General features: G+C 41.5%; 1 protein-coding gene across 4 annotated transcripts in view; it reads right to left on the bottom strand.

The window, feature by feature from the left end:
- Positions 1-27,927, bottom strand: part of LOC116448189 (BMP/retinoic acid-inducible neural-specific protein 3) — a 208,917-nt gene that overhangs the window by 83,947 nt on the left and 97,043 nt on the right. For all 4 annotated transcript variants that reach the window (XM_032118310.1, XM_032118308.1, XM_032118311.1 and 1 more), the window contains 2 exons: positions 9,971-10,161; positions 699-889 (listed from right to left, as the gene is read on the bottom strand). In XM_032118310.1, the coding sequence (XP_031974201.1) occupies positions 699-889; positions 9,971-10,161 (382 nt within the window). The remainder of the gene's footprint in view (positions 1-698; positions 890-9,970; positions 10,162-27,927) is intronic.

Below are 27,927 nucleotides of genomic sequence, written 5' to 3'. Positions count from 1 at the left end.
TCTTGCATTAAGAACTTCATAATTACTGCACATTCAACTGCAAGTTACGATTTTATTTGCCCTTCAGTGCCGGAAATGAACTGGGAGAGGATATTTCAAATGAGTAACATAAGACTAGAGATCTCCTCAGGAGGACAGCAGTTGCTTTATGTCCTACCTGGGGCACTGATCTTGGCCAAGCATCCATCAGTGCTAGGAGTGACCTGCAGCAGTCAGCACAGAAGGTGCTTTGACTGACAAACCGTGCTAAAGCTAGTTCTTAACAGAAAATAATGCATCTCCATAAAACTGCAGAGGCAAGAGTTCCAAACTGTTCCAAAATCCATTAAAAAAAAAAAAAAGAAGGAAGAAGAAAAAAAAGAAGAAGAAAAAGAAAGAAGTGTGAAAAATATAAATCCGTCTATAAATGGAGTTACTGATCACACATGTACATGAGGTTGTCTCAATGACCAAACACTTCTATAAACACTTCTGTATCAGTCAAATTATGTATCATTCTTCACTAATACCTCTAGTACATCTATAGGCCCTCTCCCACTCTAGCATCTTCATTATAAATTGAATGCTTTGACTTGGGTGAAAAAAGAGAATAAAACCGATTATTTTGCCAACAATTACTGATCAAACCACATTTCCCCTGAGGAGCAGCTGGTGAGGCTGGCACCTCCCCTGGAGGTGTGTCCCGGAGCTCTGCCTACCTTGATGGCGGTAGAGGCGATCTGGATGTGGTGCAGCCGCCGCAGGGTGCTGTCCCTGTCGATGAAGTAGGAGGCTGCCAGCTGGTGCAGGGTCTCCAGCGTCACCGCGGAGCTGTTGGTGCTGGGGTCGCTTCCTTCCGACCTCTTGCTCAGCTTCCGTTTGTCCACAAAAATTGTGAGTGACTCCTCTCCTGAGCAGGGAGACAGAAGCCCAGCAGGAGTCAGCAATGTCCAGCAGCACAGAGAGATTTTGTAGACATTCAACTTGAAGCACATACAAAATAATATGTTTATTTCCAAGGTCACTTAGTACATTCCCTCTGTAGTGTTTAAGGTTAGCACAAAAGGAAATGAAACCAGTGTAATACTTCAGATGTTCGTTTGTTTCCTTCTCTTACAACACCTATCACAGCTGATTTCAGAAGAAAAGTACCTAGTTCCACCTTGTTATGAGCAACCATGCGCTTTCCAATCAATTCAGCAGTGCCTGGAATCTGATAGAGCCGTTGCCACAAACCAAATTCCTGCAACTGAAAAGTGTGGGGGTTTCAGAAAGTTGGTGTTTTTCCAAAAGAAAATAGAAGCTCTGGCATCTTACATTGTGGATTTCTCACTTCCTTATAGAGACGTGGATAAATACTGTTGGATCCAGAAATTTTCGTTTCCATAAGATTATTGAAAACCAAGAACCTGACTTGCTTAACTGAGTGAGTTCTTAAGACCATTTCCAGAACAGACTTACAGATACTGTAAATTTTCCATGTTTATTCTCTAGTTCATGGATATATTTTTCTGTGTTTCAGGCTAAGCAAGAATTCATTCATTTGATGAAGTGTATAGGAAAAACCCTTTACATCACAAAACAAATTGGAAAAGTAATTTCTGGACCCAGTACTTTCTTTTGTGAAATTTATGTCCAAAATAACTACAAAAGCACTTACTCTCTGAGCCGGTGTTTGGTAACCTGCACTCTTCAGCATTTAGCTCATCAATGGATTACTAATGTCGCTATACCTGGATTTTAGGTGCTGAACAACTCCACTGAGTGCCTTTTCCTCATCGCTGGAGAAGAAGTTACCCTGCTAAAGGTCTGACTTGCCACTTGTGCTACTTTCACTGCTCACCCATCTGCTGCAGTGGCACAGTGCCCATGCAGAGGATGGTATGCCAACTTCAGAAGGGTTTACGTGCCAAAAAGTAATAGCTGTAGAAGGATAAAACCAAGGATGGAAACATGACATCATCTTTAAAGGGAGCTAATTTTGGTGGTGAGCAATGCTAGGTGAGGAACGTGTGCCTCCGTGCAGGGGATCACATCTGTGGGCAAATTTTGACTCGCAAAATTTGTCTTTGGTTAACATGAGTACTCTTTTTTCCCCAATGTACATTATGTGTTTCCCAATCTCTCAGAAATTCAGAGGGCAGTCAAGCCCCTCAGACCTTACAGAGGCAAAACTGGCATTACACAGGAGCTTTATTACCTAATTAGACCTGCAGGGCTTGTCCAGTACGTTCCTTTTGTCCTGGAAGGGACAGGTGGCTGCTCCAGCTGGAGTTTAACTCAATTTCCACCACTACATTCACACTTCTCCTCCTACAGTTTCCTAACGGGTCATTATTTTGTGCATGAAGTCATCAGTGCAGCTATTAATTGCCTGAAGCTCCAAAGAACCGGGAATTAACGCAGCCTCTGTAAGTACCAGGATTTCCCCACCCATTTATTTCATCTTGCTGCTGTAATAAGCAGACAGAGGTTCACAACTGCCGTGAGGAGGGAACTGGGAAAGCACAGCAAGCTCTAGTGGCCTGTCCTCTGAGAGAAATCTGCCATCAGAACCCGCTCTAGGTTCCAGCTTTGCTGGAATTCAACCGTGCCCGTGCAATAAAACCTGACTTGTCACAACCTGCCATGTGAGTCCAGCCAGGATGAAAGAGGTTTCCGGGATGAAAAGCAATGGAGTGGGCTGAGGTTTGTGCCAGGGGCCGTGGGCTTTGTGCAGCTGTTTGCGGAGCTGCAAAGACATGGTTTAGAACAGATATTAGGAAGAAATTCCTCCCTGTGAGGAGCCACAGGGTGCCCAGAGAAGCTCTGGCTGCCCCTGGGCCCCTGGAAGTGTCCAAGGCCAGGTTGGATGGGGCTTGGAGCAACCCAGCCCAAGGATTGGCCTTCCATCCCAGATCATTCCACAGTTCTGTGGTATCAGAGAAGACAATATCAGAAGTCAGAGGGTGAATATTGTGCCAGTGACCAGTCCAGGCTGCACAAACTAGGTGCAAAATTTCTCTAGGGGCTTTCTCTCCATGCTTTCCCCTTTTCCAGACATCTCAGCTAGTTTATTTAGATTAAAGTGGCTTTTGCAAGGTCAACCACCTTTTCACTGAAAAGATAATGAATTGTAAGAGCAAAGAAAACAAGGACTTAAAGCTGCAGAAAATCTCTGGAAAAGATTTTTTAAAAAATTTTTTTGAAGTTGTTTGTGTTCCGTTATCACGGAATCATAAATTCATAGAGTGGTTTGGGTTGGAAGGGACCTTAAAGATCATCCAGTTCTATCCATGCCATGGGCAGGGACACCTTCCACTAGCCCAGGGTTCTCCAAGCCCCATCCAGCCTGGCCTTGGACACTGCCAGGGATCCAGGGGCAGCCACAGCTGCTCTGGGCACCCTGTGCCAGGGCCTGCCCACCCTCACAGAGAGCTGAGGGTGATGTTGAGATCTTCCTGACCTCTGATCTATGTTTCTTCTCTTTTAATTCAAAACTCTTCTTCCTCATCCTGTCACTATCTGCCCATGTAAAAAGTCACTCTTCCTCTTTTTTATAAGTCCCCTTAAGTTCTGGAATTTCCAGGTCTCCCTGGAGCCTTCTCTTCTCCAGGCTGAACAACCCCAGCTCTCCCAGCCTGTCTCCGTAGGAAACCTTCTCCAGCCCGTGGAGCACCCACGGCACCTTGTTCTCATGTAAACACTTTTGATTGATCTGTATCAGTCATTAGTAGAGATGGTGGGGCTCCTTCTACTTCCACAGAATTCTGCTAAGTTTTATTATTAAAACAGAGTTTGTTGAATTTTGTTCACATTAAAAAAAAAAAAATCTCAGGCATTTTCCCATTCCCTGCTCTCCGGGAGCAGACAGCAGAACTGCAATAAAACCTCCCATTTCAAAAACAAACAAACAAAGAAACCAACCTTGAAAAAGGACAGGGTTGCTTGTTGTGCTGTTTTACTTTGATGAGAACATCTCAGGAAAAGAACCTTGCACTGAGATTTTCATCTGTCAGAGCTGACTGAGCTCTTGCTGGACAAAGTGGATTCCCACATACTGGGGCTTAGGCACCCGTCTCCCTGCTGGACTTTGGCACCCAGAACTCCAGGGTTTGGGAAGTAACGCCGCCGACCCTGATTTGGGGAAGACAACCTGAGTTTTAAGTTCATCTGGAGGAAATAAAACCCATGCCAGAAGAGACTCTTTTGTCACACTGAAAATACGGGCGAATCTTGTTTTTCACTGGGTGCTGTCTACCACCATAAAACAGGCTAAGAAGACATCCAGGCATCAGCTGAAAGCAAGTGTGATTTAGAAAACTACTCAAGGTTATGAATTTTAAGAACTGAAAAGAAGTAATGACAGAGAACACTTAGGAAACATGATTATTCAGCACTGAGTCCTCCCAGCTGCGCTTTTCACAAGCTCTGAAAGCAGCATTTGCTCTCTTTCCCCAAAACTCAAGAGACAGTCAGCTTCACCTACTCAGGTTTAAAGGAAATAGCATGAAAACACTCAGTTCTGCTCACAAAACAATGCCTCGTAGCCCAATGGGTGCCTCAAGAAACCAGCAGAGTCACTCCAGGGATGTTTTATTGCCATGTGGAGTCTGTCACTGACAGAGTCACTGCAGGGGCAGGGGACTGACCTTCACACCATTCACACCCTTCATTGACCTTGGCACAATGTCCCCACCAGCCCTGGAATATGCAAGTTTATAACTTAACCTCAATTTTTAATTCTTCCTAGGTTTATAGGAACATATTGTTCATGATTTATAAGTTAAACTAGCTCCCGAGTTAAGAAACACATGCTGGTTTTTTTTAAAAAATATGAAATAAAATAGGTATATAGAAATTTACCCAGACATACAACCCTGTCTGTGGCCATTTAGATGTAACTAGACTCCTAAGTAACAGTTTGTAAGTGGCATTTAGAAATTAGAAATTAATTTTCTAATTTCTAATTAGAATTTAATTTTTGTGTTCATCTTAAGAACATATTCAGGAACTATTTAAATTAAAAATTAACATCTCCATCAACATGGTGGGATTGGAATAATGCTGTGACAACTGTAACTGAATATAACCATCTATTGAAGGAGCAAATATATTTTGTTATATATAACAATACATATTCATATGATTTAAATAGTTGGTGCTATTTTCTGCCTCAGTTATTGGGAGATTGTTTGCCTGTACCCACATCTTTGGAATAACGAAGGGATTATAGGCCTTGGTGTTACATATTTTCATCTGTACACTGGGAAGTGCTAGGAAAAGGCAGTGGTCCAAGCAGTTCCCATCACTTCACGTCAGAAAGAGAGGAAACAGGAATAAAAGGACAGCACTCAAAGGCAGCTATAGCCGAGCATAACCCACAGACACCTACTCAGAGCTCTCTCTTCATACACATAAATGTATCTTTTACAGGCCTGAAGGTCTTTGGCCTGTGAACTCCTCAAAGGTTACTGATTAAATAGAATACCTCAGCCACCACCTAAATAACTGCACCTAAATAAATCCACCAGCTACTACTGGCTAGTGGAAAATCTATTCCTGTCTGGATCACCAAAGGTACCATTAGGGTTTTATCAGGTCATTTTCCCAAACTTAAGCAGATGCTGATGGAAATGCACAGGCTCAAAAACGATATAAATTAATGTCAGGCCAGATGTGATATCATTTCCATGGTTCAAGTGAATAACAGTGTGTGTTAATTCTATACACACCATCTGTTTAAGGATTTAATTTTTTTCTTCATTAAGTAGACAGGAGAGGAAAGAAAGTTAATACATTTAGTGGGTTTTTTCCCTCCCCTTAGCTTCCATAATCTTAAATGCTGGGGAATTTACATACCCGGAGGGGGGGTAGGGGGGTGGGTGTGACTGATGCAAACTTTTCAAGTTTCTTTCTCTCATCAGTCATTTGAGACTGTCCTCTCCTCCTCCTTATTTGCCAGTAGTTTGTATCTTACCTTGAGAGTGTTACAGAAAGGAAAGGTTGTACCAGCAGTTAGTGTAAGCGCTAATAAATCCTCCGGAATTCATCGAGATTCGCTGTTTTACACCACCCGACAATTTCCCCCCATCCCTGCAGGCAGAATGATGCGCAGCTCCAGGGGAATGTTAATGAGGGACAGCAAAGCTGGCACTCGTGGAACAGTCGAGGTGTAACCATCACACTCGCAGGGCTGTAACCAGCGGAGAGAGGCTGGGGTCAAGCTGGTCTGCTCACACCTGCTAAGACTGCCTGTTTTAAAGACAAAACTACTGTGGATACTAAAAAGTTAGAAGCAGAGGAATTTTCCAGCTTCTGCAGCATCTTGTGAAGTTTCCCTTTCTCATGCAAGCTAGCTGAGAAACAGTTGGAGGTTTTCGTAAGCCAAGACTTTATCTCACAGCTGCAAACTTATTTTCAAGTATTGTCATGGTACATTGAAGAAACTATTTTGAATGGGTGTTGTAGAGCCTCCACCAATCACTCAAGGAGGTGGTTGATCAAGGGACCCATAATATCATGCTACTCTTGCGAACCAAGTTATATAAACGGATTTATAATTAATTAAATGGGGCCATTTTATTCCTGAACTTGGACTTGTGTCGTTTTCTCGCCGTTCTCGGTACAACAGCGACATCCTACCTCTTTTCCTTCCGATACACAGAGACTTCAACAACATCAAGGGCAACTTCCTGACCCAGAGAGCTGAATGGATTGGTGGTTTGTTAATGAACACCTTGAGCAGTAAAAATAAATCTACCTGGATCATCTCGGATGACCACGTAGCCAGTTGCCTAACGGGGTTCTCCTCCCATGAGAAGCTTTAGCATTGTCCTGCAAATTGGTTAGGGTTAGGGTTAGGGTTAGGGTTAGGGTTAGGGTTGGGTTAGGGTTAGGGTTAGGGTTAGGGTTAGGGTTAGGGTTAGGATTAGGGTTGGGTTAGGGTTAGGGTTAGGGTTAGGGTTAGTTACCCTGTTTCCAGCTGCAAGGAGGACTTGCTTGGAAAGGCCGCTATCTCCGTCTCGCAAAGCACCCAAATCAGCCTCACTTCACCCAAATGCCTGGAACAAGAGCCTATCATCTCATTGCGGTGTGCTAATTACCCTCCTCACCTACTCCGTTGCTTTGCTAAATGGCCTTTTCTGTAGGACCAGCATTAAAGTGAGCGTCTTTAAGGCGGGAGTGATTGGGGTTTGTGCCCTTGCACTTATCCCACAGTGGTACCCCAGGCTTCCCAGCACCCTCCGGCTCTGAAGCTTACTGCTGCGCGCTGTTTTTTGCAAGCCACTGAAGTGGAGTTCCAGCAAACCGGACCATCGCTGCATGACACTGCATGCAGGCAAAAGAGAAAAGCATAAATGCGAAACAAAAGGAAGCAAAGTAACACTGGCTGCTCGATCTGCTGGGTCACACGGGGTCCTTCAATCATGCAGCTTGGAGCTGCTCATTATGGACTTTGGGCTTGTGTCACAAGGAGATAAAATTTCCATAAGAAATAAAAGCAGTGAGAAATGTCACTTTCCACATTATCTTGTGGCAGCAAGAAATATAGAACTTTTTTTCCCTGGGTTCTCATTTCTGAATGCCCTTGAGGAGTGTATTTCTGTGTTTGTGAATAAAGACTGGGGAATGTATCACAAACAACCATGTGCAAGAGTTCCCTTTATGCTCAAAAAGGGATCTTTATGGAAACCAAATGGTCACAGAGGCACACAAATCTTATCACAGCATCGTTCATTTGCCAAGTTTTCCTTTCTGTCCATGAATACAGATGATTGGGGATTCATTAAATAAAAGTACTGTGCACACTCCGTTTGGTCTTGTGCTTTTAACGAGCTGCATAAGTGACAAGCTTTCACAATAAAACAACTTGTAATTAAAGGGAAAGTACTCATAGATTATTAAAATAATTTAAAAAAAATCTAATTACATGTTAATAAAGTGTGGACAAGCATCTGTGGGAATCCCCATTCAATCCAGCCCGAAAATGAGAACTAACACATCCAGGAAAGTATGGGTTTATTAGCTACCTCATCAAAGCTTTCTTAGAAATTACTAATTCCCTGTAATTATTGTAATTGAAGCAATTTTCCAAAGTAGTCAGCACCCATCCAGTGATAATGGAAGGCAGCAGGTGTGCCTTAAATCACGCCTAAAAATTGAGATTAGGGACCTAAATCAAACCCCAAGTTAATATAAAAACTCCCTTTGACTTTGTTAAGCAGTGACAGAGCCCAGAAGTCAACACTGTCTCCCTCTGAGTGGAAATTTGGGCAAGGCTGTGGCAGCTACTTCATTTTAGAGCCTTTGAGAGGTGAGAAAAATATACCTTGCCTCAGCTTCCCTGCAGCAAATCCTGAGGCTTTGGGGAGAATATTGAATGTCTAAACTAGGATTTTCAAATGTCTTCGTGGGAAATGCCATCAAGTTCTAGTTTTCCTCAGGTCCAGACTTGCTGAAAGGTGTCAGCTCCGTGGCTCTTTTGTGATCAGTGTGATAGTGCTGCTTGGAATGTGAAGATCAGCTGTGGCCATGTTCTCCTAGAGCTGTTAGATCCAATTTCACCTCGACAATGGGTTTCATCACATGGCTGAGGAGGTGCTGCTACTTACATTAGTTTAAAAAAAGCATTACAATATATAATATAATAATTATATTAGTTAATAATTAGGTAGCAATGCTGCAAAATAATTTTTACCATTGGATAATCCTTGCAGTAGGATACACGCTGCAGCCAGAGCTTTAATTATTATGCTTTATATTTTAAGAAACATTTTCTTTCTCTTCAGCATTTGGTTTTTCTATTCAAATGTGCCAAGTGTTCTGCACTCAAGAAATCAGACATGTATAAATAGTGTATATTTGCATGCAAAAATGTTCAAAGTGATTAAAAGAAATTCAGGGGGTTTTGTGACAAATTGCTGGTCCACACATGTAAATCGTTCTTAAAATTCTAATAGTAATGCCGTAGAAGTACTAGTTCCCAAAATAATGATAGAAATTAGCTCTTTATTTCTTAAAATAACTTCAGCAAGATAGAAATTCCTCTTGTTTCTAGGATGGTCTCCTTCAAAAGGAAGCCTCTGTGAGCCATTTGGGTTGTTACAGGCCTCAGCTATCAGCCAAGAGAGACTAGGAAGGCTCTCATTTCCTTTACAAATGGTTAGGATTCAGTTATGAAATGTATTAAAGAGAACCATTCCTCAGGTGAATAAAGGATTTCGACAAGCCTGTCCTGCTGGAAGGACACTCAATCACCAGAATTATCTTTAATATTATCACCCACGATGGGATAGAGCTGCATTTCTAAAATGTCAGTTCATTTTGTAATGCCTGGATGGGTAATCACAGGTACTAATTATCTTTCATTCAGAACAATTTATGCTCTCCTTTGAACATTAGGCCTCTTCACTGGATTTCTTCAATCCATCTGGTGACTGGATCCCAATTATCCATGGGGCTACCCTTTCCAGATTAGTCTGTGGGGACTGAAAGATGCAGATTCCATTAAGTTAATGGGAATTACACGGCAAAGCCCCATCATCCCATTTTGAAAATGCAGTCCCACTGGTTAAGTGAAGACTAATTCTAAAAAGGGCAGAGTGACAATATGGGGGTTTTCCAACGGACAAAGCAGTTTAAAAGTCTCATGAATTAAGAGATTTGTTGGAAATACTTGCTACTGGTTTTCTGGCTCCGTTTCTGCGGGACTGCAACGGACCCAGGTACTTCTGCAACCTGGTATTATGTAAATCGTTACAGAAAATAAATGTCACTATCCTTAATGACCTCAGTGCAGAGAAAGATCCTTGGGGATCTCTTTGTGGGCATAAAAAATGTATACAGAGCACCAACAAAGAGAAGAAGGAGTCACAAGACTTGTGGACAAAACCTGATCCACAGAAAAAGTTGCCCATCCCAGCGGTTTGGAGGAGGATCAGCTCTACAAAGAAACAGTTGTGACCAGCACTTTTAGCTCGTCCCCAATATTTCCAAGAATCCACCCTACCTCCCAGGGTAGCTGAGAGCAGGAAATGTGTCCCATATTTCTTGATCAGGTTTTCTGTGATCTGTTGAAGGGTCGGGCGCCGTCCCAGCAGTCTTATGTTACGGAAGAATTCCGGGGCGAGCGGCAGTGGGGAGCCGAGGAAATTTCTTCTTTCCACAGCGAGATTGTTTACTTTCCAGCGGCCAAACTCTCTGCAAAAACAAAGCAGTTCTCATTCAGAAATGTGTCATTCAGACAAATGTCCTTCATTTGCAAACGACTCTGCTCTGCTGAGTAGCTGGGGGCGACTGGCTGGGAATTACAAGAGGCCTTGACAGTGATACTCTGTCATGTGTTATAGACAGGGCAAGCAACGAGGGTTATTTATTAGGAGTGCAGACAGTGCTCCATAATAAAATAATTGTTGGGGAAGAAATAAATAAAAACTAAGCCGCTTAGCTTGCTGCTGCTTCTGTTGGTTTCTTGTGGCCTCTGACGTGAATATTGCATGAAAACATCCAGATTTGGTAGAAACCAAAACAAAGGCAACGATTTCCCCAAATCTGGACCAGAGGCAACAAGTATTTTTGTTAGAACGAGGTGAATTTTAAAATTGTAACAAGAAAGAGTCCATGTTCTTTGCCTTTTGATGTTAAGTCACTTAGGTACAGAACTGGATAAATTGAATAACTTGGAGAAACACTGTCACACCACATTTGCCCTTACAGTGATAATTCCAGTTTTCTATACTTTTGGCCTCCGTTTTGAGGAAATACACAGCCAGAAAGACTGATTCCTAAAAAGTGATGACTTTTCAATTGTAGGAGGGATATAAGTTGAATTCAAAGGCTTGTCCCCTTCCCCTCCCCAAAATAAATCGATGACAGCAGGGAAAACAAACAAGCTCATTGCACAGCAATAAACACATCTTTTATTCATTCGCTTGCCAATTAAGATACCAGATAGAGCTATTAGAAGGACTCATTGTCCTCAAAATCTAGACAAGTCAGACAGCCTTGGCAGTAGAGTGGCTTTTCCCAGATACAGCAATAGCTGTTTTGGTTACAGACTCCGGGAATTAAGTGCAAGCAACCTGAGGACTCTGCTTCAGCACCACTTAGTTGAGTCTTTTGTGCAGCCACATCAGCCAGGATTCCTCTTAGACAAGGCTGTAGGAAAGCAAAGAGCTCAGCGAGCGTGCAGGATCCTGCTGAAGGTCCCAGGTAAACAGAGAGCGATGTTCACGCACAAAATTAACACAGAAGCAGAAATCAAAGATGCAGCACAAAAAGAATATTTGGGGGATGTCCGAAACAAAGCGTTGCCAGAGGCTGAATGACCAGGGCTGTGGAACACGTACTCAGCACAAGGATTTTTGTAATACTTTGAAGTCCACGGTTATTGGTAGAACCCAGATAAACACTTTTTTGTACAGCCCTTCTGCTTTCCAGCACCCTCCTCCTTCTCTCCCGGATCCAAACTGCCTTTCCTCTCAGACAGTGCCATTTCTTTACCAAAAACAAATGTGAAGAACGATGGTAGGAAGAGATTTCTGTAACTTAACTGAAATTTAATGCAATTTACCAGTCAAAGGCGTGAAGTTAAACAGATCCCCATAATTCTTAAAGACTCTACACATCACCAGTGTGCCTAAATTACTATTTGGGAATTGCTTTCTTATCGTTTTTCCAACTTAGTTGTCAGGTTTTAAAGTTTTCTCTCACAGCTTTCCTTTCAGGAAACTATAAAACCAATAACTTCTATTTGCAGCTTTTATGGAACTACTGTATATGAGTAGAGAGAAATGAAAAAAAATTACACATTAATATTTTTTGCCTGTAAAGTGAAAAAATCCTCATTGTGTATCTTGATCGCACCAATGCAGACACTAAAAACAGTGAATTACCCTGCACTGTAAATGTAATTTTCGAGTGAAAAACAAACAAACCACCAAAAAAAAAATCTATTACAAAAAAGCTTCCCATTTTTGGTGTTTAAATTCTCTGCTTTCTGGTCATATTTTTCATTTGAATACATTAGAAAATATTGGCTAGCTGTAGTTCCTGAACAGACCAGCAAGACAGACTTGCTTTGACACCAAGAAAATATTACAAGTTTTATGATGTAAAATATTCATTTTATACCTTGAGGAAACCTTTTGTTCTAAGCTCGCCATCTGAGCTGAGGTTCAAACACAATATTAACAGAAAAGATACAATTCTTATAAAAGACAGTTTGCTGCCACCCTTGATCTGATTTTCATTGTCAGTATTTAAGGACAGAGAAGACCACATTAATCCCCTCAACCTGCCGCCTTTTTGGCACAGTCAGAGGAATCTCACCAAATGCCTCTTGCTGCCCATGTAACACTTTTGGGACTGAGAAGAAACTGTCCCCCGAGAAAAACATCTCATCTTGACTTAAATTCTGAGGATTTCTCAGCAATCCCCAACAATCTGTTGTGGTGTTTAACCACAGAGGGTGCATTTTATTTTCTGTTTGAACATTGCCAATTCCAGTTCCCAATTTTTTGAGCTCTTAATGCATGCTGGGCAACTGAAAAAAAAATCTGAATATTAGACACATTCTGTGCAAGTAATTACAGCTCGTTTGAATCCCCTCTCAACCTTGGGTTGAGCCCATTGCCTTCCTTGGTGCCTCTCTGTGCACAGTGGGCTCAGATATTATGTCTTACAGCCCTGCTCCACAAGCAGCAAATCCTTTCTTGGAAGAGTTGAATTGGAAACAATGGCCTCATCCATAACAAATTCAGAAGAATTTCCAAGTTGAGGTTCCCTCTGACCTACTACAAATCCTTTATTTACTGAATCTAGGGACTGGGTTATTCTGGAACTAAGAGAAACTTGCTTGGCTTAAACAAATTTGAGTTCCTTGCACAGTTTTTGGTACAGAAGGAATTTTTTTTGCTGTATGTTGAGAGAGAAAGTAAGCAAATGCTTTTGTAAAAGTTTTGTCATTCTTCTTCGGTTCAGAACATATCAATGGAAACATTTATTAGAGCAGCAAGTAATCAGCCTTTGAAATTCACTGCTGAGGAGTCTGGGAGAGTAGAATATGGAAGACGGAACCCTTTTAAAAAGATGACAGTTTTGTAATTCTGCCACAGAGTGAGCTGAAGCTTTTAAGAGATTTTAGAAAACAGCTTTTCTCTTTTGATGAGGTCTTTCTTAAATGAAGTATTTTGGCATATGGAGAGATGAAGACCTAAACCCACTGGGATGGACAAGAAGAAGGTTCATCTCTGAAGATAAAATAGGGATGAAGGACACTAAAAGTGTCTGCCTGTCTGCAGGAGCAGGGATACCTGGCTTTGGACAAGCGAGAAGTGATGAGCAGCTTCCAGAGCTGAGGAAATATTTCAGACTTCAGAAGGAACTGGATTTACAAGAGTAAAGTGTAGGAGCAGGGTAAAAGCTGGGATGGAGTTCAGGGTGAGAGGTTGTGGTGCATTATTTCTAGCATGTTGAGAGAGGAGGTTTTCACAAATGCTTTCTGGATCATTAGTAGCTCCTAAAATAGAGGTGATTTCCCTTTTAGCCATGTCAGTCTAAGGAAAATCACATCCTTATCTTCCTTTTATATGACACATAAAAATGTCTACATACCTATCCATATAATTTTCCTTTTTAATCTTAATTTTACTTTGCAAGCAATGCAAGTCCTATTTGCTTTTCCCCTCTCTCGTCACCCCTTTCTTTACCTGTTTGTCTTGCAGTGTCTCTAACAGAAATTTTCCAGCCCCAAACATTTTGGTTTGTGCCCAGTGTGCATTATTCCCCTTTGGATATCATGCTCCTGCTCAGGGCCAAAGGCAGACCAGCAGGCCTGATGGAGTTACCAATCTTACTCTGAGCAGAGAAAACACTGCTCTCCAAAGTCACCGAGTCCCATTCATCAGGAGAACACCTCCCGTGGAATGCATCAATGCTGGCTGCTGGTCAAGAAAACCAATTTTCCACTGAGAACAAACACTGGAATTATGAGAAGCTTTTTCTTTCCTGCTCCTCCTCTTCTTCTGCTGTGTGAGAGCCAAGGCCAGCAGCTCCCATGGTGTTCTCGGGGAGGGAATAGCAGGTGGCACCCCTGTGCTGCCCATCTAATTCCAGCCCAAACAATATGCTGCTCGCTGGATGGAGTTCTTTAGTGCTCCAGGCAAAGCCTGTTGTGGAGAAGGATGATGGCTCAGAGTTCCCAGGCTTGTGCAAGAGAGAGGAAATCAGTCAGTCTGGCTCCTAGGATGAAGCCTATAATGGAATCGTGTTATTATCATAAGTAGTGCCAGAGGCCATGGGCAACGTTCTCTCCATCTTCCCATCTATCAGAGCCGTGGATTTGCACATGCTGCCACAAATCTGACCCTTGGGTGCTTGGCTGCCGTGGCCATGGGAGCCCTGGAGCCCAGCAGTGCTGATCCTGGCCAGGTGGACCACAGCCTGTCTCCTGCCAGTAGTTCTGCTGGGAATGCTAGGTTGAAGAATGATCAACCAGAGAGTCAGTGTGGGATGGAAAGAAGCACAGTTTAAAATACAGTTGTCATGTCAATGCTATTTCTTCTATTAATGACATTGAGAGGGATGTTTAATCTCAGGAAACCATTAGTGCTCTGACAGGAAAGACCTGTTAGTAAAGTTATCATACAAATTTTGGACAAATTTTTCTCTTCAAAGAAGCTTAAACTGCAAGTAGATCTGAAAGGAATCCTAGGGCAGAGGCCAACAAGGGCTGTCAATGTCTCTGTTGAGTTTCAAGCCGTAGCTTTTTTTCCAAATGTGTACATTAATTATGCACTTGCTTCTATCCCTGTATTCATTTCAATACATTTTAAGTCCTATGGCATGGGGAGCTATAGGGAAAGCTCTCTATAAAACATCTGGATGAAGGAAATTTTAAAAACGCCATTGTACTCTAAAATGGCAGTGTGAGGAGATTTGAACTGGGAATATAATCTCTTCCACTGCAGTCACTGAATCAGCCGTAAACAGATTTACTGTGAGTTTGATGGATTCTTCCTAACTACAAAAGCCTCTCCTAAGGTCACCCACACGCAAAACAGAACCCAGGCAAAATTAACAATGTTAGGCCTCCTTTTAAGTAATTTATTGTGTTTTATAAATCAACATTATTGCATTATTTTATAAATCAACAGTTATAAGCATAACTGTTACTGAATATTATTGTGGCATAATGTGGAGAACACTCTTGGAAATACAACTCTTCATATAATTTCTAACACAAAAGAACTCTTCTGTGTTCCTTTCTCTTAATGTCTTCTAAATGAGACACCTTCACTCTTGGAGGGTGAGGGTGTGACTGCTTTGAATGGGCTGGAATGCCAGTGTGGGCTGGAATGGGCTGGAATGCCAGCCTGAATCCAATGTATTCCCAGCCTGAATCCAATGTATTCCCATGAAGCTGCAAGTTCTGCTGTTGGCAGGACAGCTCATTGAGAGAATAGATGGTGTTTTTCTCCTCCTCCCTTCTTCAAAAGCCTGAGTATTTCTAATGCCTGAGGCCATGGCTTAAATAAGGCCAAGATGAGATGACAGTAGTTTCATTTTATATTAAAATTCTACCTACAAGCAGTTCCAAAACAGGAAGTACAGAAAATATTTGCTAGAGAAAAAAAATAAAAATTACTTTTAAAGAGAGGATTCACCCAGATGTGGACAGATCTAGAATCAGGTAATGTCCAAGACTGTGTTATTCACAGATTGTCAAGGGAAAAAATTCTCCTTACCAGCACAGGTCATAGAAATTTCAAAGCTTATTAAGATCAGTTAAACAATGGACAATCTGCCACAACCTTTACTAAATGCTTGTTATGGTTGATTTTTCTATCCAAGGTGAAAAAGAAGGGAATTATATAAGTTATATATAAGTTATATTGTGGCTGAGCGGCCTCCTGAAAACATCCACCTTTGTATAGAAACAGGATAATAGGGAAAAACATTGCAATGTGAGCAAAGTATACAGAACCACCTCCCTTGAGGAAAAGCAGCAGGGCCTGATAGTACAGAACACATCTCATCTATGCCCCTTAACATTTTCAATTGTCTACATGTGGTGATCAGAAAGAAAGACATCCAAGATATAACAAGCTCCTTTTAAACATATTTCCCCTTGATGAAATGGAAAGTATTTCTTCATTAACTTCGTGCTTGTAATTGTCTGACATTTTCCCAAGGTCAAACCAGAAAAGTTTATTGAACATATGCATTTTTTTCCATATTATTGCTTTTTACCTTACAGTGAATAAGCAGTATCAGTAGGACTTCTTTTTATCCTAATATGCTATTCCTTTGAAACATCCTAGTCTTTTTTTTTTTTTTCCTTTCTATGCCTTTTTTGCCTTATCAGCTTCCTGGCATTTGAAATTCATCAGTATCAGCTTCACTATTTTCTTGCACTATGCATATGAAATACGTGGCAATGTATTAATGAATTTTAATAAAAAGTACATACACTATGCCTAGAATGTACTGGATATATTTCTTTTTTATGACTACTCGTAATCTGATTACTGTGTTAGCTGCTGTGACATCAGTGATTTCAAACTTCTCACCTGTCATGAACACTAAAGGGACACAAGAGGAAGGAATGTGGCTTTCCTTTTGTGCATGTCTGATTGATACTTAGCCTCTGTAACATATGCACTGAACAATTCCTCCTCTGATGAAATCCAAGAGGGAATTTTTTCTGTGTCTTGTCCTGTGGCGTTGTTTGCCTTTTACCCATAGTTTGTGATTAACTGCCCAACACTTTTGTGGGCATTCATTCAGGAACTCACCATCCACATATTCAGCTGGACCAATACTCATCAAAGGTATTTGCACAAAACCAGCAGCTCCTAATGACTAAACCTGATTTCCCTCCTGCCTCAGAGGCAGCTCAATCTCCAAGCAGCACAGAATAAAGTAGAAACGCTCTTACCAGGAGCATGTTGCAAATGACACAAGGGTTAAACAGCAACTGCAGGCTGAGCACAAACACTGCAGAGCTGAAATGTGTTTGTATGAACCATCTAAGAGTGAGGAACTGGTGAATTATCTTGTAAGATCTCACCAGTTTGCAGAGGCTGGCAAGAAAAGGATTACATCCCAAGCAAATGATTCATTAGCTCTGCATATGAAGGTAGTGCCAGGGAGCAGAGAGGAATGGGAGAATTCCCAATAAAACCTACCCTTGCCTCCACTACATCTCGAATGGAAAAACGAGTGGGGTGCTTGGGAGGTGTTTCATACAGGCTGAGTAAGGAGGAAATGGATTTTACATCCCTTTCATATTTCTGGGGTTGGATTTCTTAGATGCTCTCTGGCCTGTAGGCGCATGTGAACATCTCAGAGGTGAATGTCAAGAGGATGGGGCCAGACCCTCCAGCGGTGCCCAGAGACAGGACACGGGGCAACAAACTGAAACACAGAATTTCCACCCAAATATGAGGAAAAACTTCTCTTCTTGGAGGGTGGCAGAGCACTGGACAGGCTGCCCAGAGGGGCTGTGGGTTCTCCTGCTCTGGAGACATTCCAAACCTGCCTGGGTGTGATCCAGTGCAACCGCTCTGGTGACCCTGCTTCAGCAGGGCTTGGACTGGATGTTCTCCAGAGGCCCCTTCCAACCCCAGCCAGTCTGGGATCCTGTGAAAATGATAATAACAACTTGGGCTTACAGCCTGCAGGTGAGATGGTGACATATTTGGAGTCACAAGTAGTCGTCCATCCAAATAATTACAATAATCCATTCTCACTGGTTTATATTATTATTATTATTTATTCTTCCCTGCAAAAAGTATTGATTTCGTGGTTTGTCATATGCCCTAGAGGGACTGGAAAGTTGTTCCTTCTCCCCTTGACAGTATCAAGAGAGTTTTCAACACCTTGTATATGCACTGCTCACAGTAATCCAGTCCTTCTGCAGTCTAGTAGAGAGTTTGGCAAGCCCAAAGCATCCTTTTCTCCCAGTTCACATCTGCCCATAGGAATCATTTATTAACTAAACAGGTAACAGGTTTGATAAAATGGTACATTTGTTTAGACTGGCAGAAGACAAATGAAATCCAAAAAATTTCTCTGACTGGAAGATTCTTGCTGCTTTTTTTTTTTCATTTTATTTTTATTTATTTTATAATACTTATTTTATTTTTTATTTTCATTTTCATTTTCTCTGTGACTGTTAGGAAAGCCAATGTTGCCTGAAATTCAATGTGAGGAAAAATTCATACTTTGTAAATGGGGTAAAAGACTGTCACTTTCAGGGAACAAGGTATCTTGCCTACAGCTAAAACAGTAGTTAACCTTTAAAATGAAGAAGATTGCCCTGGAAAAGAGTTAATTTTGGCACAATAAGGAGAACAGTTATGAGAAAGAGAACCAAAAAGGTCTGTTTATAGTCTTTTTGCCTTAGCTTAAGAGCCAGTTGATATTATGGTCCTGTCCCTGTAGTTAATTGTACAGGAAAAATCTTAATGATTCTGGATCCTAAGAAAATGAAACTCAAAAGTCTCTGGAGCTCTCACTGGGGCTGGGCTTTAGGGATTTGGCTATACCTCATCCTGCTTCAAAATCAACATGAAAATCATGTTATTCTTCCTTCTCTTTTTGTCCTGACTAAAAAGGAAAAGAATTGAACCATGTTTCTTGTAGAGATAAGGAAGAAATTTGAATCTGTGGAAGCGTTTTAGTGCATAAATCAACACATGAAAATACAGTTTATGAAGGATGAATCAGCATAAAGATCTGTTGGAGAAAATAAAACAGAGCAGAGGATTCATAGATTCAGTGTTGATGGATACACCCAGATGAATCACAGGGGAAACACAAACTGCTAAAATTCCTCCTCATTATGTGCGACAGCTCATAGTCTCAAAGTCTTTGAAATGCCTTTTATTACCATTTTTACAATTTCTGTTTCAGAGCTACAAATTGATCTGTAGTACTGGGCAATGGAGAGGCATACAGACAAACCCACACCGTGGCAGATGATTTAAAATTCAAAGGGAGTGCTCTTACTCACCTTAGTTCTCATTTGAAAAATGAGGCACAGTCAGGCTAAGAATTCTGGCAGTGCTGTGAGCAGCCATGACCTCCTTCTACCCGGTACCCAGAGCCAAACAAAAAACTTTATGACCTGGATAGTGTGGCAGGGAATATGAGTTCTTAAAGCCTCTGGAAGCTGTGTGCTTGCTTGTTTCTGGGATGTTACTGATGCTCAGGATTGGCTCCTGCTTGGTGCCACAGAGACTAAATTGCCATCTATTCAAAACAAAAGCTGATGTAACACCTGACTGCCTGAAAGAGGGAAAAAGTACCCAAATTGCTGGCTTCAGACAAAAGAAATAGTCTCAAACAGATTCTCAAAGAAATACTGATCCAAAGCCTTATTTACAAAGCTGCAGATAAAGCCCAGAGTTGTTCCTTTTCCAGGAAGAATGTTGTATACACTTAACCTTCTACAGTGCAGATTATTTGGCTCATTTTCTATTCAATTTAGAAGTTTATCCTTCCAAAGTGGAGGCTTTTTGTCTCCAGTTTGATGCCAGCAGTGCTATTTACAGCACTGATGGATGACAGTTACTTAACCTGCACTTGAATTTATAAAGGCAGTTGTTTCTACCAACACTCTGGGATGAGACTGGCTTCACACAGGTGTAAATCTCACAAACACATGCATAAATGCTGCCTTGATATTGTGAAATATATCAACTGCACTATTGTTGTCTGTACCAATTCAAACTGTTGAGAGCGGTAGGATGCAAACGAAAATATTTCCTGAAAATACTTTGGTGTTTTATTTGTTTGTTTATGGCTTATCTCTTGGGGGAATGTGCAGCTGATCTTTGCATCTAAATGTTCTCCTCCTGTGTAAGTGTTGTTGCACTGGTGGCAGGAAATGCTCAGATCTCTATGTGCATGCAAAAAAAAATAAAGCCAAGAACTCTTATTCAGCGTATAAAAATGTTTCTACCACAGCAAAGGATGCTTCTCTGTTAGGAAAACTATTTGTATTAATTCCAAATTCAATTTCGAGTGGTGGTTTATTAAAAATGGTCCTGGTTTTCTTCCTTTTTTCCAGTGGACTAAATTGCAAATATCTCTAAAGAAGCAGAGGAATTGCACCGGTGAGCTAAACAGAGAATCAGGGCAAGAAAATTGTCAATATAATTCCAGATTATAAACACAGAGCTTCCTAATGCTCTTAACTAAATCAAAGCATTGGATGGGACTTCACTTATTAACTTCTGCAACAGAAACAGTCAAGTGTTAAATGTGTTCTGTGAAAGAACAAAGCCTATATTTATCTTACTTTATAGAATCCTATAATCCCAGACTGGTTTGGGTTGGAAGAGACCTTAAAGCTCATCCAGTCCCACCCCCTGCCATGGGCAGGGACACCTTCCACCAGCCCAGGCTGCTCCAAGCTCCATCCAGCCTGGCTTGGACACTTCCAGGGATCCAGGGGCAGCCACAGCTTCTCTGGGCACCCTGTGCCAGGGTGTCCCCACCCTCCCAGGGAACAATTTCTTCCTAATATCGAACCTAAACTTACACTCTGGCAGTGGGAAGCCATTACCCCTTGTCCTGTCACTCCTCATGAATTGTCCCTCTCCACCTTCCCTGCAGCCCCTTCAGACCGTGGAAGTTGCTGTGAAGTCTCCACACAAGCTTCTCTTCTCCAGGATGAACATTCCCAGCTCTCCCAGCCTGGCTCCAGAGGGGAGGTGCTCCAGTCCCCTCAGGAACTTAGTGGCCTCCTCTGGACTCATTCCAACATTTCCATGTCCTTCTTATGTTGAGGACTTCAGGACTGGACACAGAGCTCCAGGTGGGGTCTCACAAGAGCGGAGTAGAGGGGGAGAATCCCCTTCCTCGCCTTGGTGGTCACAGTGCTTTGGATAAGCCCTGGACTCCGTAGGTTTCTAGGCTGGGAGCACTCAGGGACAGCTCACGGGGAGTTTGTCCTCACCCAGCACCTCCAAGTCCTTCTCCCAGGGCTGCCCCTCAGTCCCTTCTCTGCCCAGCCTGTTGGTGTATCTGCGATACAGGTGCAGGACCTTGCACTTCACTTTGTTGAATCCATGGGGTTCCCCCCGGCCCAGCTCTCCAACCTGTCCAGGCCCTCTGGTCCCTCTTTCAGTCCTTTCTGAGTGATAGGGATGTAGAAATTACACAAGGTGGGGAAGCAGACATGGAAACAAAACCTTCAGCTCTCTGGGAATCGTATAAAACTGGGTAGGCCAGCTGGTAATGTACCTTGTAATACATCCATTGGAGAGTTACACACTTTGTATGCAACTAGACCGATTCTGAAGCTCTGACTACACTAAAAATCCTGAAAAAGATACTTAACCCCTCTACAGAGTCCAAATATGAGCTTTTTTCATAAGCTGTACATAGAATGAAGCTCTGTGTAAAATATAAAAACTAAAAATGCATTACTGTAAAATTTCTGTGCCTCTGAGTTCTTCTCATTGTCACTCCCAGCACCTTTGTAGAAGAGGTCTTAGAGAGAAAAATAAAAGTGATTTTGGAAAATTTCAAATGGGATATTAACACCAGAGGGTGATAAAATTGGTATTAATAATGCCACATAATTATCATCTACACTTTTAGTAGATTTTAGTTATAATACCACGAGTCCTGACAGGGACTGGGGGGGAACTGAGACTTTATGCACCCAGCAGAGGCTGGGACAAGAACTGCAGACCAGGGACATATTTTACAGCCAGGAGAAGTGATACATGATATATCCTCCCAAGCATTTAGCTGTGGGCAGGGTCACTCTGCCTTTCTCTTCCATTTTTTTCCTGGAACATGAGTGTTAACATATTTGGGAGCAGCGTAAGCTACGCAGGCCAGCTGAAAAAAAGGAGAAGCACAATAATTTAATTAAAATTAGCGTAAAGATTATTACTTGTCTTCTAGGTATATTTCAGTTTGAGGTTGATTAGCCAATAATTTCAGATTATTAGCCACGGTATAGCAACCACATTGTCCTGACTGCTGTTCTGCCCTGGTTTAGGATGATGAAGGCCTAAGTTTTTCCTAGAAAGCTTGCTTAGGAAGAAACAGAATGAAACACAGCTACATAGATCTAGAAATAAAGCCAAGATTAACTGGCTTCCCAATCCATATGCCCAACAGACGTGATGGTGTTTTTCTCCAGCTTTTTTGTGTGAGGAACAATGCTGAGCAATTACCAGGGATTCAGTTTTGGCCAGAAAAAAGTTAACATTTGCTCTTAGTGTCTTGGCCAAGATGGATTTTGTTTGGTTGTAGCGCACACTAGCTCTGCGATGCTGCCAGGAAAAAAACCACCAGTGCACCTCTGCAGCTTTTCCTAAATCAAGATTAAGCGTTAAATATAGTCCAGTATTTTGTAGATAATAAGAATATGTTCCATTAGATGAAAGGTGTGAGAAGAAGTGAGGTTGTTTATATCGTACTCATGGACAATGGCAGTGCACAAGGCAAATCTGTTGACACAGGGTCCTGTGAGCAGTTACAAAATCTTGCCTTTTGAGTTTGAATACCATTCATGGTGCAACAAAACAGACATTTTTGCCATCTGATATTTGACAGTGACCAGTGTGAAGGGACCCCCAGCTTCAGTTCCTGGGGGAAATGTATACATCAACAAATTGCAGGAGCAAGCTGATCAGCATATTCATAAATAATCCCACTGAAAACGAGGTAGAAACTACATAACACCAGGGTTTGCTCTTCCTGTCTCACAGCATGCAAGCAGTGGGAACAAGAGACAGCATGGCTAAAAGTTTTCTTTCACCAAGATAAATGCTCACTTTGTGCTGCTGGTGCATTGAGTTGTATAAGGCTGTCCTGTACGAGAGAGAAACCCACAGCCACCAACCTGTGCAGATAATTCATGTTCTCTGAGCTGGACCAAGGCTGGCACAGCCCGTGCTGATTCCTGATGTGCTTCACACAAGGTCAGAGAGCTGCTGTGCCACATGTGTTGAAGAACTTCCCTCCCCCTTGAACCCAGGGCCAGGTGAAATCGGGTCAAAGAGAGCAGAAGATGAGTGAATACCCGAACAGCACAGAAACAGAAATCTCCCTGACATGAGACTCCTTGCCAGAGGTTCCTTGTAAGAAGAAGTTCACAAACAAACAAAGCCATAAACCCACAACCTCCCTATCCCCCCACACCACCTCTGTCAGGCAGGAAGAGGCAGAGGTAGATATTCCTCTGCTTTGAGGAATATCTCAATTTTGATATCTCAAATGTGAGGAATATCTCTCCTTTTGATTTTCTGACAGGGGCTCAAACACCGTGCCATAAGCTCCAAACAACTGCTCAGACACACAGAGTAGAACCACCCTCTTCATGCCTCTGCTTTCTGCTCATCCTAAACCTGACACTTGTGTGTGGTTGAGGTTTATCTCCCCCTGCCACAGGGTCACCTCGGAGTGGTGATAATTCTTCCTCTCCCGCAGGGCCCACAGGCATCCATGCCCAGGGAAGGTCCACAGCAATAGTGGTCCACAGAGGAAAAGGTAGAAAAGCAGGTTTCCAGAAGAAATTAACTCCCACAAGAGCACTGGCCCTCATCTGATCTACTCCTGGAAGTGAGATGTGTTACGTGGAGCCCACGTTCTGTTGCCTCTCTGGGGAAAATCCTGAGCCTTTTAAAATAAATAAATAAATAAATAAATAAAAGCACAAGGAAAATTCATGGACGTCCTGCTCTGAATCTGGATGAGATGAAAAACGCTCTGATATGAAGAATTAGGAAGTGGTCTTGGATCCAACAATTCTGACATAGCCATGAATCCCTGCACCCTTGCAAGAGAAACTTGACCCAGCAGCAGCTGCACAGATGAGAACAAAGGCTTTCTTCACCTCTTTAACCTAAATAAGCACACGAAATTCGCTGCCAAAGAGGGACTATTTAAATGCTAATTACAGCAGGTGATTTCATCTCCTCTCTGATTTTTCCTTGAAACAGAAATAAAAAGAGTTGCAGCAATCCAAGCCTTTTTTGTTATTAAAACAGTTGATTTTGTTGTAAGTCTTGTTCTATGTGGTATTGCTGCATCTTGCGATAACTAATGAAATTTCTGAAATTGAAGGAAATTACAGGAAAAAATACCCTCCACATCTTACATCCGTGTCTCATCAAAATTAATATACTGAACCAAAGAAAAGTTAAAAGGTGAAAGTATTTAAAGTTATTATAAATCAAATACTTTTCACTTACACTGTAGTTTTTAATCTATTCTCTGCTTCATAGCTCAGTACAACTTGGCTTATGCGAAAATAACAAAAAAATATAAAATATTAACCGTGCAAATTTCGGTTTTCTAGTGGAATTTTTGTAGCATTCTGCATACACAAACTGCACTTCTACAACTCACGTAAGGAGAGAAAATTGTGGCATGGAATAATCGCAGACCTCACTGCAGCCTTCTGCCATCTTCTCCTTGGCCACAGGAACTCTGTAGCCCCAGAAATCCCCAGGCAGTGGAAAACCTCTGTGCTACGGGCCAGCTGAGAGTCCCTCAGGCTGGAACTCGATCTGTTAGTGTCCATGTGCAGCCTCAAGAAATAGTGAGGGTTTGTGTATCTCAGCATGGAAAGAGCGATTCCAGTCATTCGGCGGAACCCAGATTTGCAAAGGGTTTGTTGCACCTGGTGCATTATCAATTTAGAAAGGATCCTAGAGAGATTATCCTGAACATGATCTTTTTAAAAGTTCTTATTATTGAGCAGAAGGATAGAAAGCATGTTCATGAAATACCCAGACAAAATTAAGCTGAGGGCCCTGGCAAGTACTTTGGAAGGTTTAGAGAAACCAGAGAAGAGGTTGAAAATTGAGAAAGGTAAGGTACAATGCTAAAAAAGAAAAAAAGAGAAAATACCACAAAATGTGGGGGGCAGCCTTTTTTCCCCAGGCAATTAGCAATAGCACAAGGGGAAATGGCCTCAGGTTGTGTCGGGGAGGTCCAGGTTATGAGGAAAAATATTTTCACTAAAAGAATGGCATTGGAACAGGCTGCCCAGGGCAGGGGTGGAGTCACCATCCCTACAAAAATGCCTGGATATGGTGCTAAGAGATGTGGTTTACTGCGTATGATGGGATTCGGTCAAAGGTCAGATTCACTGATCTTGGAGGTCTTTTCCATGATATGAAAATAAATAACTTTTTATGAAAGTTATTTTTATGAAAATATTTATTTTCATATGAAAATAAATAACTAAGCAAGTAGAAATATGGTAAAATATGACACATTTCCAAAAAGTCCACCTAATTATTTTTGGAAAATCCACTGCAATCTCTAAAAATTCTAACATCAAACAAGGAGGTTTTATGTGTGACAACCAAATAGCTATGTCAGTTGCCAGAGGGCTGCTAAGATCCCAATCACAGCCCCCAAAGAGAGAGAAATGAATTTAAAATAAAATAAAATAAAATGAAGTAAAAGAAAATAATATAAAAATAAAATAAAATAAGATAAAATAAAATAAAATAAAATAAAGTAAAATAGAAATAAAATTTAAAAAATAAAATAAAGTCAAATAAAATAAAATAAAAATAAAATAAAGTAAAACAAAATAAAATAAAGTAGAATAAAGTAAAATTTTAAAAAATAAAATAAAGTAAAATAAAATAAAATAAAATAAAATAAAGTAAAATAAAGTAAAATTTAAAAAATAAAATAAAATAAAATAAAATAAAATAAAAAATAAAATAAAATAAAATAAAATAAAGTAAAATAAAATAAAATAAAGTATCTGTCTCAATCCTTTTCAAAATAACAAGCAGATAAAAAAGGGGTAAGAAATTCCTTAGTGGGAAAGGTTGCAGGGTTGGATTTTATCGAGGAACACGAAAATCCAATAACATATGAAATGTTATTCAGAAACAGGAGGCTAACAATCGCTCGCTTAGGGAAAACAAGCTTTATTTGGGGCAAAGAAGGCTGAACGAGAGCTGGCTGCCAGTGCCACGTTCCTGCCAGTGCAGAACTGCAAATCTGGGTAGAGCACTGGTGCTGAGTGACCTGCCACAGCTCCCTCTCTGCTGACCTCCACCCACCCTCTCCCATCTCCTACTTCCACTGCAAGCATCTGCCAGCACTGACAGCTTTTTCATAAAATCACGACTTTGCTAAGGTTGGAAAAGGCTTTTAGGGTCAAGTTCAACCATCAACCCAGCGCCACAGCCGTGGTCACCAGCAAAACATATCCTGAAGTACCACATCACTTCCAGGGATGGGGACTGCCCCCCATCCCTGGGCAGCCCATTTCGATGCTTGACAACCCTTCCTGTGAAGAAATTTTACCTCATATTCAACCTAAACCCTCCCTGGCACAGCTTGATGTTGCCTCCTCTCCTCCTGTCCCTGTTCCCTGGGAGCAGAGCCCGACCCCCCCCCGGCTGCCCCCTCCTGTCAGGGAGTTGTGCAGAGCCACAAGGTCCCACCTGAGCCTCCTTTCCTCCAGGCTAGTTCTGTGGGCACCTTCACTGCCTGTACATGCTTTAGTCTTGGTCTGTTGGTGAGTCCCAATACACAAACTAAGAGTATTCGCAGTTATTGTGCTATCCCAATTCAGTAGTTCCTGAAAAGGTAGAGAAACATTCTCACCAAGGAAAATAAGGAACTGTCAGCAAAAGAATCAGATTTAATTATATTTTATGCAAGGCAGGTGTAGATAAAAAAATGCTGCTAGCGAGGATTTTCTTGCTATTTTCTAAGCCCGTGAGGGACTTTTCTCTCTCACAGAAGAGGCAGCAGAGTTATGGAAACAACCAAACACCTGCAAATTTGAAAAGTCTTGTTTATAGTACAGTAGAAAAATATTTTGACAATGGATGTTTTAGGATTTTAGCCAAACGCCCTCAAGGGGTGGCTGATCCTTGTCCAATTAGACTATGAAGAAAAAAGTCTATAAAAGAGTTTGTAAAATAATTAAATAAATCAATCTTGCTGCACAATTCCTGCCTGCTGGATCTTCTCTCCTCCTCCTCCCTAAGGCTGCGGGACACGGTGATATACCCTAGGGTTGCAGGAATAGGCAGGTTTGCTACAAGTTGATACAAGGATATGCAATAAAAGAAATGATGAAGTGCTAATTATAATTGCTATGTTTCGTGAAGGATCAGCCATGTAGTGGATGGAACAGTATGCAAGGAGAACTATTCCAAAATGCCAGAGTGGAGCCGTAGTCTAGAGCTGTACTCAAGAATGGTATTTTCACTGAAAATGTCAAATATGCAGTAGAAGCTGCCTGTTTCAGCATTTCAGTAGACTTACCATGCTTAGATGAAATGTTTTGTTTCAGTGATATTGAAAGTATTTCAAGATTACTTTTTAATCAACTATAATTTTATTTGGACTGATATTTTTCTTAAGTGCGTTTAGAAATGTGTATTTTTGACACATTTTGACTCAGAGACACCGAGAGATGACATTTTAATTACAGAGAAGTTGGGCAATTGAAAGTAATATAATGTATACTTTTATCCTCATGGGATTAAAAATAAGAAAAAGCACAGATAAGTGTAACTTTTTGTTACTATTCAGATTCTAGGCTGATGTGAATCGGTGCAGTTATTATCAAGACTCTGAATTATCATTTCAACTCACTCCCAAGAAGAGGAGGGGAAGGAATGATGAATACTCATACAAATAGCAGTGCTCATAAAGAAATTGCCACTTGTCCCCAAAACCATGGGATTCTTTGTGTTTGAAGCTACAGGAAGAGGAACAGTCAGTCCTGTCCAGGACAACAGGGCGTCCTTTCTGCCTGGCCCTGCCCTTGCAAGGCAAACATCACTGTGGGATTTGAGGGAAACCCCCCAGTACAAAACTGGAAGTGTTTTTTCTCCTTCAACTCTTGCTTGGGTTATGTTGCTGCACCTTCTACTGCATTGTTCTGTAATTGCTTGAAGCATGACTATGCAAAGTGCTAATTTTGTTTACATCACTGCTGCGGAC

This window comes from Corvus moneduloides, chromosome 9 (assembly GCF_009650955.1).
Source record: "Corvus moneduloides isolate bCorMon1 chromosome 9, bCorMon1.pri, whole genome shotgun sequence".
NCBI lineage: Eukaryota > Metazoa > Chordata > Aves > Passeriformes > Corvidae > Corvus > Corvus moneduloides.
This window is presented reverse-complemented; position numbering and strand designations above follow the sequence as displayed.